The 11971-nt window shown below is 38.5% G+C and overlaps 1 protein-coding gene across 3 annotated transcripts in view; it reads left to right on the forward strand.

Annotated features, from left to right (window-relative positions):
• LOC149661777 (brefeldin A-inhibited guanine nucleotide-exchange protein 3) overlaps nt 1–11966 on the forward strand; it is a 20404-nt gene extending 8438 nt beyond the window's left edge. For 2 of the 3 annotated variants that reach the window (XM_089843672.1, XM_089843673.1), the window contains exons 19-22: nt 8545–8910; nt 9026–9210; nt 9293–10128; nt 10880–11966. In XM_089843672.1, coding sequence (XP_089699798.1) covers nt 8545–8910; nt 9026–9210; nt 9293–10128; nt 10880–11116 — 1624 coding nt within the window. In that variant the 3' untranslated portion in view covers nt 11117–11966. Of the gene's footprint in view, nt 1–8544; nt 8911–9025; nt 9211–9292; nt 10129–10879 lie in introns of those variants that run through there. The other variant, XM_089843674.1, reaches the window with a different exon arrangement.
• The last annotated feature ends 5 nt before the right edge of the window (nt 11967–11971 follow it).

Genomic DNA, 11971 nt, shown 5'->3' on the forward strand with positions numbered 1-11971 from the left:
TTTAAGTTTGCAAATATTAGGCCTAAAATAGTTCGGAATGGGAATGGGTTTGTTTCGAATTTTCGATAAAAATACCAGTTTAGCCTAAATTCCCGCCAATTATTAAACACTCAGTAATATCCCCTCCCCTGAAGAACTGAACTGAATTAATTTCATGTATCATTTGAGTGATTTGACCCCTGGGGAGCCCCCGGTGACTGGGTCACGTTTTTAAATCTATATCGTGACATTAGGCTTAGCGAATATTTTCAAGATGGCCGCCAAGAAGCAAGCTACGCTAACCGAGGTAAAACTTTACATTTTTTATGGCAATTGTTAAATGAAATTAGTGATATTATTGTGAATAACGGTTAAATTAATGGTTCGATGATAGAATAACAACTTAAATTGGTCGTAATTTAGTTTTTATGGGGAAATTGAAAATTCAGTAAGGTCGATGAATATGGATTTATTATTGGGGTACATTTTTACGCTTTCTATCTTCCTATAATGTAAGTAGTTAGATAATGCAAATTGCAAATTCGTTTTTGAAGGAAGTTAAACTAAGTTTAAAGTGCTTTACCGCCGAAAGAAGGTAATCTAAGTTAGCCATGACCATACAAATATATGAGAACTTATTGTGTATGACGTAACTAGGTGGTTATATCGGTACAATTGCGTTATATCGATGTTAAAATACCTATATAGGGAGCTAACAGTTCTGACCCTGAAACGTCACACCCTTCTATCTCTTACTGGAGTTTCATCCCCCCTAACGGTTGGAAACAGTATTCTACGTGCAAAAATGCCAACCAGAGAGGGGCTGCGTGACGTCAGACTATTTCTTCCCCTAGCCAGTTGTTAGCTCCCTATAGAGTAATTTCGGTTGAGAGGGGGAGTGAACTGTGTATCCCCTACGTTAGGGGCAACTTTGTACTAGAGAATACTATTTGCCCCCGGAAGGGAAGGGGAGGGAGGATATCACTAAGGGTTATGACGTTGCCGTATATGGGAAAGAAATTACTCTATTGCGTTTCTCTCGGTGGATGGGTTAAACCATTCTTAAAACAATCAAATCCTCGTAGAGTTTCTTCAATAACAGTGAACTCTCGAATCACTCAGTGAAATTTATATGATAAAGGAGGAAGGGGAAGAGTGGTGTGTGTATTCAAGTTTTAAAATACTAGTAGAACAGAACTCTTATCGAATTTTGAATTGGAAATACGAGACGATAAGGTGAAAGATTCCTTTCGTTCTCTCAGGGCACCCTTCACGGCTTTGGCACCAAGGCGCTCTTAACCATCCTGTCCATGGTGTACAAAGTCACCCACCCTCTTTTAAATCCATCCCTTCCCTTCATCGGGTGGCTCGCTTTTACAACTAATGTCCTCCCTGTGATTTATTTCTGGAATTAAGCTCCCGACATTCCTCGGTTCTTGGTCATATTTCAAAGTGGGTAGAACCTAAAACCCCCCCCAACCCTATCCCCCTATCCTTTCTGTATGCAGCAACGAGATCGCGACCTATCCCAAACATTTGTAAAGAGAATAGCCCAGTGTCACTTTCCATTTCGACATCCCCCCCTTTCCTCACCTCGCTCTCCTCCATTTTCCCGAACCGAACGAACGAACACCCTTCTCTTTCTCTTCGATGGCATCTCCGCTCTTGAGCTTCCTTTTCCATATAAGTGAGAGGGAAGGGGGAAGGGAAGGGGTAACGGAGATCGCGAAGTTACCCTGTAGGCTCATATCATCGATAATGAGTCGTACACTGGTAACGTAAAACTGTTTTTCGTAAACCCCTCCTTCTTCCTCGAACACCCGGTCGCGAACTTTGTCTTTTCCTAAGAATAGTGTACCCCTTTTACGAAAGAGTGTAGGAGGAGGAGGAGTTTAGGGTACCAGATAGGGAAGAACGAGAGAAGGATCCCGAATTGTAATTAAATTTTTATCTCGCAGTTAGGTAATGAGATCCTGTCAAGTGCGGTATTCATCACTGCATCCTTTCGCTAATGCGCCTTTGATCATGTCGAAAAATTTTCTCTCTTTCCCAGAATTCCATCTCTAACTTTAACTCTCTATATTTCTTTTTCTACATTTTCGAGTCTTTCACCGAGTTTCTAGAATGTCCCATTTTTTATTTTATTTAGCTATGATAAAATTATTCAAATGTTTTGTACATTTGAATTTAAAGAAATTCACACGACTTGTAATCGAAAGATTCTGATTTTGCACGCTTTTATAGTATACGTGAATTTGAATGGGAACTGGTTTACAATGAATTCTGTTCAGTTCTAATATAAACCCGCCTCTAGCGACGACATTGATGAATTTCTTTTACCATACCATAGTTGGTAAACCCAAACCGAATTCTGGTTAGATCCTAGGGTTTCTGAGATTGGTATAATTATTATTATTATAATAATGAAAGATCAGAATTATTTTTTGGAAGATGGAATCGTATTGAACTCATTGGAGAAAATTTTTTTAAATAAAAATATTTTTTTTTTCTTCACGGGTATCCTACGGGCATTACTTTAATTTCTGTTGGTCCATCTCTCGAGTTTAATTTTTTATTTAGTTAATTAGCTTGGGTCCCTCCGTAAATGAGGATATTTCGAATTCAAGCGACGATTCGCGTTAATGATTCTAAATGGTCTTATTATTACTGAAACGCCGCGATACCCTCCGCTTTCCCAATACTCTGTCACCGTTCCCCTTATAGCTAGCTCCACGCCGGTCCTAGCTATCTCCGTAACGCATTTTCAACGACTGTTTATAATATAATTTCTCCTTCCCTGTAATATTATTTTTTTTTCTGATTCAGAACTGGTTTGATTTAAAAAATAAAATAAGAATGCGAAAATAGAAATATAAATATTGCTAGGCATAGATTTGTAATTTTTAATATCAATATAATGGTGCTTTTAGGGCATTTATTTAATCAGGGGTAGATTTAATTTTAGAAGTAGGAATGGAGAACGTTTAGTTTTTACTTCAGTCCGACTCATAGCCCAGTATAGAGCCCCTCCCTCCAACACGTAACGAAAAGTTTAAATTATCTTATTTGCTCACTTAAACTGCGTTTTCACGGGGACGGCGAAAAATACGTAATTCCATTTTACCTCTATCGCTATGAGTCTATGACCCTTCTCTTATTTCATACCCCTCCGTCCCGTGGAAGGGGGTCCGGGACTTTGACGCGCGCCCAGATTACTCTGTTCTCCATTCGTTCTTCTAAAATTAAATCTATCCCTGATTTAATTAAGAGATGTGTTTACGACTGCATGAAATGTCATGAAATATATATGAATCCTTTAGAACATTTCACAATCTCTCAAGTTAGATTAAACCGAAATTGATTGGTCGAGACATTGTCTCATGTTTAATGGAGCACTTAGGTACTAGTTGTCTTACAAAATCCTGAAAAACCACTCGATTGTTTTTTGAAATAGATAGCGTGATATGTGATGTTGGGAAGGAAGAGGCCTAGTGTAAATAAATCCTATCATATTTTATAGGGATGACAATCATTATAGATCTTTTACTGTCTGGTCGTTGAAGCTTTTTTCCTTCTTCTTCAGTGTCGGCGATTTTTTTCTCCTCTCTTCTGTTCTCTTCTTTAACCATCCAGCCCCCCCTCTCCTACTCCCCACTCCTCCTCAAGATCGATTGTCGGCCGATAAACTAATTTATTCGGTAGGCACCGTGAAAGGAGTGGCCGATCGGTGCCGATGAGTCTCATTTTTGAGTCCCCTCTCTCCATTAAATGTCCGAAAATCATTAATCTAGCCGCTTCTGCCATTGCACCCATAACATTCACTTGGGTTGGGACGGTTTTTCTTTTTTTTTTGGCTCTCCTGGAAGCGATACATAAATATCAATATAATAGCCCCTCCTACTTCTCCACTTGTATATTATTATTAAATTAATGCTACCGAGATTAGCGCCGGATTTTACCGTTTAAGGAGAGTAGTTCTCACACTATTTTCTCTCCCCCCTCCCCCCATTGATGATGCCCATAAAACTTCATAAATGGATGAAGAAATTTCCAGTGTCTTTCGCGCTTAATCCGACCTTAACGTCAGGGACTTAATTTTGATTTGAACCACCACGAAGTCATTCTGTAAAGTTGAAGTGTAAAAATGTTTTTGTTTGGCAGACCGTTAGTTTCAAAATTTAAATCATATAAATACAGAATGATCTTGGTTTTTTTTTTGTTTCAAATCAAACGTGATATAGTTTTACCAAGAAGTGATATCTAGTTTACTAGAGAGAAAGTATAAAATCGCCACATTTCCAGCTTTATCTCCAGTCCAAACGTAGGTCCGGAGTTAATCCCCGCCTCTAAATTACAAACAGTATCTCATTGGTTCTTGAAAACTCACGTTAGCGCGACGTGAATGAGGAAAATTACGTATTTTCCGACTGAGGAGAGGCGAAATAGCCCGGCCTCCTTTTACGTCCCCCTTTGTATTTTGAAAGGGGGACTGGGACTATGGCGAGCGAATACTTAGGCATCTTATACCTTCTCCCTAATAAACTAGATATCACTTCTTGGTTTTACAACCAAACTTGTAAAGGAAATTAGAGATTAATGATGATTTTTATTTTAACCGTCATAAATTTAATACATCGGTCTTTAACCCCATTGATGCTACGAGTTTTTTTTTTAAATTTAATACATTTTTACATGTTTAATTTTTTTTTTTATTTTTTGAAAAATGATTGCCTAGTATTATTTCTTTTGTTTTTTTTACGCCGACGGAAATGACTTTAGTCGGGGCCCCTCCCTCCCTTCCTTCAGAGTTAGCCAGCGGAATGATACCCTCACGATTTTCTCGCTCAAAGTGAGAGAGATTCTTATATAGAAGGGAGATGGAGAATAATATCTCCTAGCAATTTGGTGGTTATAATTTGGTCTAATAGAGGCGTATATTGCGGTTCTATCAACGTTACCTGAGATTCGAGGCTACCGTGGTAAAAACAAGCCCGATCGAATTTATATAGCCACCATGGTATGGATAAAATTGGGATAATACGTGCCAATCTGTGGTTTTTCGGGAGAAAAAAATATATTCTAGAGGTTTTTTAAAGAAAGAAGAAAAAGAAAAAACCAAAAGCCCGGTTTTTAACCGCGTAATAACGTAATTGGTCATAAATGTAATCCTCCTAGCTGTACTGGTATAAAAATCCTACGCGAAACAAGCGTCGTTTAAAGATATGGTCTAACCGTAACCGACCTAAGTTCGTCGTAATCTTCTTGACGGTTCCTTTTACTTCGAACTCGGTGTTTCGTTTTTAAAGGTTGGGTTAAACGTCCGTCTGAAGCCAAATGTTCTGTTTGTTTTTTATTAGATTCTTAACGTTTCATCATTTCCTTATCCAAGCGGATGACCACTTCTAGAAACCCCCTTATTAAAATTTCCAACGGAAGTAATTTGCGGAGTAACATTCACAATCGAGCAATAATTCTTTTATCACGATTTATTTGCTCTTTTTTTCTTTCTCTCTCTCTCTGTTCAGAAGAGGATGTAACTGACGTAGGCATTTTCACGATCTATTATAGGTTTTTTATATATACTCAAGTCTAATGTGGGTTCTGATTGGGGCCCCAATCGTAATCAATCAGACCTATTAATTTTTTCAAAAACAAATATTAGGCCTAAATGAATTTCGGTCGATATGAAAGAAATACTCTATAGATTAGAGATAATTCTTTTACATTTGAAATTGCGTACAAAATAATTAATATTTTTAACCGCTTATTCATCTACGCAATTTTGTTCAGTATGAGGTGTGATAGCTCTCTTTCGTCGCCTCGCAGAAAAGCCAAACTCATAGGGTCAATTAAGAAAACTTTGATAGCTTTTATCTTTATAGAGGGATACGTAGTTTCAGTTTGCAATAGTCATTAAGTTATACGCTCCTGTTATTTTCCCTTAATTAAATATCGTTAATTGTTTTTTTGCCAAATTGCCATAACTAACGAGATACATGATTAACGAAAACAAGTCATTGTAAGTTTAAAAATAGCCTTCCCTTCATCTTTATTTAATCTGAATCCCGTAATTATTTTATTTCTAATGTTAATTCATTACAACGATTAATTTTAGCCATTTGGAGAAGGGTAACGATATTTTTCCCGCCCTAAATTTACCCTGTCATGATACCGCGACCGGTTTGAGTCCCCCCCCACCTTATAATACAGAATTAAAAATTATTTAGTCGACGCCTTACTTTTAGGATAAAAAAAAGCTATTGACATAATTTTGTCATTCGTTCCTCGAATTTTACACTGAACCGAACGAAGGAAGAACCAACCGTCTGAGATTAAGGAGTGAAATTGCATAACCAGTCTATAACTTTTAAAATTATATAAACAAGATTGTCAAGACTATATATATAGTGAAACCTTTTTTCTAACGAGATTTACGTTTATTAATATCAAGAAGTGATGTCTAGTTTATTAGGGAGAAGTTATAAATTCGCCACATTTCAAACTATATCTCCAGTCCAAACGTAGGTCCGGAATTTACAACGAGCATCTCATTGGGTGTTGGAAACGCACGTCAGCGCGACGCGAATGACGAAAATTACGTATTTTCCGACTGAGGAGAGGCGAAATAGTCCGGCCTCCTTTTACGCCCCCCTTGTATTTTGAAAGGGAGACAGGGACTATGGCGCGCGAATACTTAGGCATCTTATACCTTCTCCCTAATAAACTAGATATCCCTTCTTGATAATGTTAATATAAATATTACCACGGTGGCTACTTCGCCTTGCACCAAACTAATACTTTCGTCGTCAGGTTTTGAAAAAGACCCCACATTTTTTAGCCGAGCAATAGATAGCGCCTTTCTCTGGTATATAACTAGTTCTAACTCGGTCCTTTGTTGGTATTCAGTCTGCGGCTCGCGCGCCGTCTCTATAAGGGGCCCCCGGGGTATCTCGCCGCCTTAATTATTGGTCGCGAATCGGCACACCGACCATTTATTAACTTTATTCCTGTCAAAATTCGACCGGCTAATTGCCACCTTACGGTAGCTAGAAAACCTCCGCCAAAAAATTTCTGGGAGGCACAAAAAAGATGGAGATGTGGCATGCATGTTCGATTAATTGTTTTCTAAACCGTACAATTTCTCTTTCCTCCCCTCTCCCCTTAGAACATTTACGACTTACCTGACCCTTACATCTAACCATCACCCACCCTCCCTTTTTTGTTTCTCAGGATTACATCCTCCCCTGGTTTAAGTTTGTATATTTTTATCATTTAGCAACGCAGACTTGACTTGGTCATTCTTCGGTACTATAAATGTTTCATATCCCCCTTCTGATTTGGGAGGAAAATGCGTTAAGTATAAAGGAATTGTGGAAAGTTGAGAGAGATATCTTGAAATAGACCTTTTCGACGTGGCAACCTTCAGGGGTTGATACATTGCCGTCTCTGCGCACTCTCATGATAAAATGAGACTACAGCGCAGGCGCCAAAAAGCGAGATGGAAGGCAGAGTTTTTACCCCCGTGTCTTTCCCTCTTAGTTACACCGAAATTTAATTTAGTGTTAAGGATTGTGGAACCCGTATTTGATTCAGTTCACTCTCCCTTCGATTTGTAGGGGGGGGGGATTATATAACTTCAGTATTAAATCAGGTTTTAAATTTTTTTGGGCGTTTCTGTCGGGTATTTCGCAGCGTATATAGCTTGAGCTACCGAATATCAGTGTCATGTCTGGCCGAATATATAGAAATCTAAATGAGAGAGACGTAGAATGTAGAAATTACCCCAAGGGAATTTTTAAACCTTACCTGATTACCATAAAACCCAGTATTTTCGCGAGGCGTATTAAGGGTAAAACGCCTCGCTGTCAAAGGTGAATGATTTTTGCTCGATAAATTCTATAAATGAATAGTTTAATATTATTCGATATTACCTCGTAACGCCAGACCTAGTGTGTCATTGCGTGACGGAGACAGAGGTACAAAAAAATTTTTAATCTTAGGAATGTGATTATGGGTTATTTTAAGTAAATTTTAATCACACGCTAGAATTTAATTTCTGATCTTTTGTTTTCTTTTTTTTTGTACCACCTTTTCTGACACGAAATTTTTAAACTCCTTTTTACCATAGCTTATTAATTTTGAATCAATCATTATCACCGCCAATCCGTGGTCCCGAAAGAAATTTGTGTCGGTTTTTTAAATGACGATTCGTGACGTAATAGTTATTCGCGCGTTCCCTATTAAATCTAAATTAGATCTTCAGGGTTTTAGGTGGTAAGGTGGTATAGGTAGGGAGGAAGAGAATTATCGAAAATGCCCTGTCTTTCTTGTTATATAATAACAGCCTTTAAGCCACACGATGTTTTTCTTAAATATATATAGAGAGCAATTATATTTTTTTTTATCTTCTTTTCAGTTCTTATTTGAACGACACGTTTTTATTTTTAACTAGGCCTAGGGTTTTGAGGTTATTTGATTATTTCTAATGATGGTTGATTCTCGTTTTTAAGTTTTTAACACCCTTTTAAAAGGTTTTTATTTTTTTCTTTTTTTTTCTTATTGCAGGCACGTTTTAACATCGGCAGGACACGTATTGACCCCCGACCTATGGGAGATTGCGTGCTCGTGCCTGGTGCGGGCGTCTCGTGTCAGTTTACGAAGCGTCCAACAATTAATGGCTTGCTTCCGGACTGATTCCGAAAACGTCTACGGCGACGTGGGACAAGTTAAAGTCGCCGCTCGTAAGGATTGTACTCCGCAAGAATTTGAGAGGCTTCATCAGTTAGCCCAACAGGTTTTGCTACTGGATTGTCAAAGTTCCAACGGATGGGCTGAAAAAAAGAATACCGCTTGCGGTGATAAGTCGTTTGTCTTCTTGCTGCATCCTCCCGGAATAGAGGATACATCCAATCCTGAATTGTTTATCATAAGGTAAGTTTGTGACATTCTTAGCTTGGTTGGTGAAGGGTCCGAGTTAATTTTTAAAGCTTATTCTATTGGCTTATACGGGGACCTAAAATTATGTTTTGTATAACATAATCTTCAGGGTACCTTTTCGAAGCGTCGTTGTTGGTTTAGTTTCCCACCAAGTTCTGCTACAAACTCTAGCCACTGTTCTTCTTCAGGGAACCAAATACATGCTACCCAGTCTATCTTCTTTGCTTTCAAATACCATACCACTTTCATCTCCCCGTCATGGAGATAACCCTAGCTTAAAGACTCCATTACCAGGTAAATTTGCCCCCATACTCTCCGGTACAAAGTTATCTTTCGTAATTAACACGAAGCCGCTGCGCCTACCATGTCTTTATAGGTTTCTTAGCGCGTTTAAATTCCGGAAACTTGTTACGCGTTCTTTCCTGTTTATCGGAATCTTACAAGACTGCGCGAGATTTTGATTCGAGACCGGGTTTGAAGTTTTTGATGCAAAAAGTGGCGCAGTCGGACGTGGCCGCCAATCTTTACAAACAAGCTGGAATCAGTTGGACCATTCAAGCTTTGGTCTTGTTCGAATTATGTCTCCATAATGACGGTTTAAGCCTTGATTTTGTTAACGAAAAATTATTGGCTGGTGGTGAACCGTCAGCGAAAGTCGCCGCTAATAGCGACGACGAATGCGAAAGTTGCGATTCCTTAGAAGACGACGACGAGGAAGAAGATGACAAAGAAGATGCTGTGACAGAATCGAAGAAAGAGACCAACTCTTTCCGACGACTTAGAACTTTATTCACGGAACTGTGTAACACTTACGCTGATGTCATTCTTGATAAGGAAGGTTCGTCGATTGTCGATAGAATTTGCGACGAGCCCATATTTTTCTTGACCCTTCAACCGGACGAGTTCGCCGAGTATCGCAAGTCGCAGGAAGACGATCATACGAAAGATAACTGCTCGCTGCGACGTTCCAGCGTTGACAGTTCCGATTCGGATGGGCCTCAAATTGACGAGGGTACCGATAAGGTATACGCCGTAGCCACGGAAAGGACCATTACTAACGTAGTCAGCGAGTATAAGAAGCGGAAAAGCAGACATTCATTGCCATCCACCTTCAAGGAACGACCTGCCAAGAAGTCATCCTCGGATACATCGTCGCAACATTCCTACATTCCCGAGGATGTTGAAAAGCAACGCCGAAATTCAATCTTGAGGGTGAGTGAGAACGTTTTTTGCCATTTTATCGGCATACTTATGGGATGATAGGTTTTTTTGCGATGCTTTGCGATTGCTGTTGCGCACAATACTATACTGGTTTGGGTTTATTTGTAATATTTTTAGTGGGTGTGTTCAGCACGCTTTGTTTTTGGTTGGGGCAACCGTAGGAGATTGTGCTTAGAGTTACAATATTTAGTAGTTGGAAATGTTTCTAACTTATCTCTTGCGCAAGATGATTTGTAATCATACGCTGCGGTGCATTTAAGCTTGCGTTTTTGGTGTACAGTAGCATTAAGTGATTAGGTGTTGATACCTATCACAAACCTTCCCACGATCCATTTCATTTACCCAATTACCAGCACTTCATATCCAGGAATGATGTAATTTTTTGGTTGGTAATTTTCCCGAGATGTTCCTTGTTCCTTTTTGGTGGTTTTTTATTCAGTTCCTTCCAACATATCCTTATGTAGCTATTCCATCCACCTTTTTGGTTCCACCTTGGTTTTCATTTCACTGTGTTCATAGTAGATGGGTTCGTTGCACTTTTATTAGTAGTAGTTTTTTTTTCACTGGCTTTGGTTCCATTGGTTGTGTTCTTGATTTTTTTCCCATCACGTATTGCCGTATTGCATAACTACGCGTTGGTTTGAGCAACTAGTACCGCCAGCTTTGGCTTTTATTGGTCAATTTTAGCGCCTGTGGTTTTTGGCGTGAATTTTTACGATGACCTATTATTGTATAAATTAAGGATTCCGAAGCTCGCCAACAAGTTTGGACGCAGCTGTTGCAGTCTATCTTGGACTTGCATTTGTCCTTACCGGACTCTTTATTCCACGCTATGCTGCCCGTCATTTTTCCGGGTGTACAGATACTGGTCGTCTATTCCGTTGATAATGGTCTTAGAACGACAATCGCCGACTGGATGGGTCGAATGGCCGCTTGTTGCGGATTCGGAGCGTCGAAACATATGATTCCCGATGTGTGAAAAGTTTATCTTACATCCCTTTGAATACCTTAACCTTAAATTATTCCCGTAAAAATTAAAAAAAAATCCCTACGAAATCCTACCTCTCCTACCTACCTTTTGCGTAATCTGCTCCTTCCAGCCAAACCAAGCAACCAACTTTGTTGACCTAGAAACTGTACAAAAAGAGAATTTAAACGAATCTAGTCAAATCTTCTAGTCCTATATTAATATTATAACCCCTTCCCCTTCCCATAAAACAAAAGATAAAGTTTAAATATTTCCATATTTTGATGTGTCGGTGTCGGTGACGGTATAGGTATATTTTAGATCTCTTAACTATCTCTAGTTACTATATAGTCATTTTAAGATAATTATTTTGTCAAAATCGGAATGAAATATTATATGTACTTGTATTTAACATGGGTGCAAAAAAATAGCGCGGGATGCCTGCCAAAAATTATTGTAACGACCGACGGTGCAGATGTAAAGCTTCTAACCTAATTGGTTTGTTATGCAGGAAATTTAATTCAAAATTGGAGCTTTTTTTAAAAATTAGCTAATTAATTTTAACTTATTACTTAATTTAAAATTATTTTTCGCGCACGGTGGATTACCTTCTTCGTATGACAGTTCCAGGTATTTACTTTTTTTCTCATAAATTTAAGCATTTATTTTTGATGGTGTATTATAAGTCTTGCGTTAGGTTCTAATACAACATACAATCCACGATTTAGAGATCTGTCAATATATAATCAATTAACTTTTTCGCTACTATAATTAAAATTTGCTTAATTCCCCCCTACATCCTAACTTTTTCCCTTGTTTCAAATTATATATATTAAATATCTGACCATACTTTGCAAAGCAACTTCA

The sequence above is a fragment of the Phalangium opilio genome, unplaced genomic scaffold, assembly GCF_054372755.1.
Source record: "Phalangium opilio isolate 3A_F unplaced genomic scaffold, DU_Popi_V2 ptg000070l_1, whole genome shotgun sequence".
Taxonomy (NCBI): domain Eukaryota; kingdom Metazoa; phylum Arthropoda; class Arachnida; order Opiliones; family Phalangiidae; genus Phalangium; species Phalangium opilio.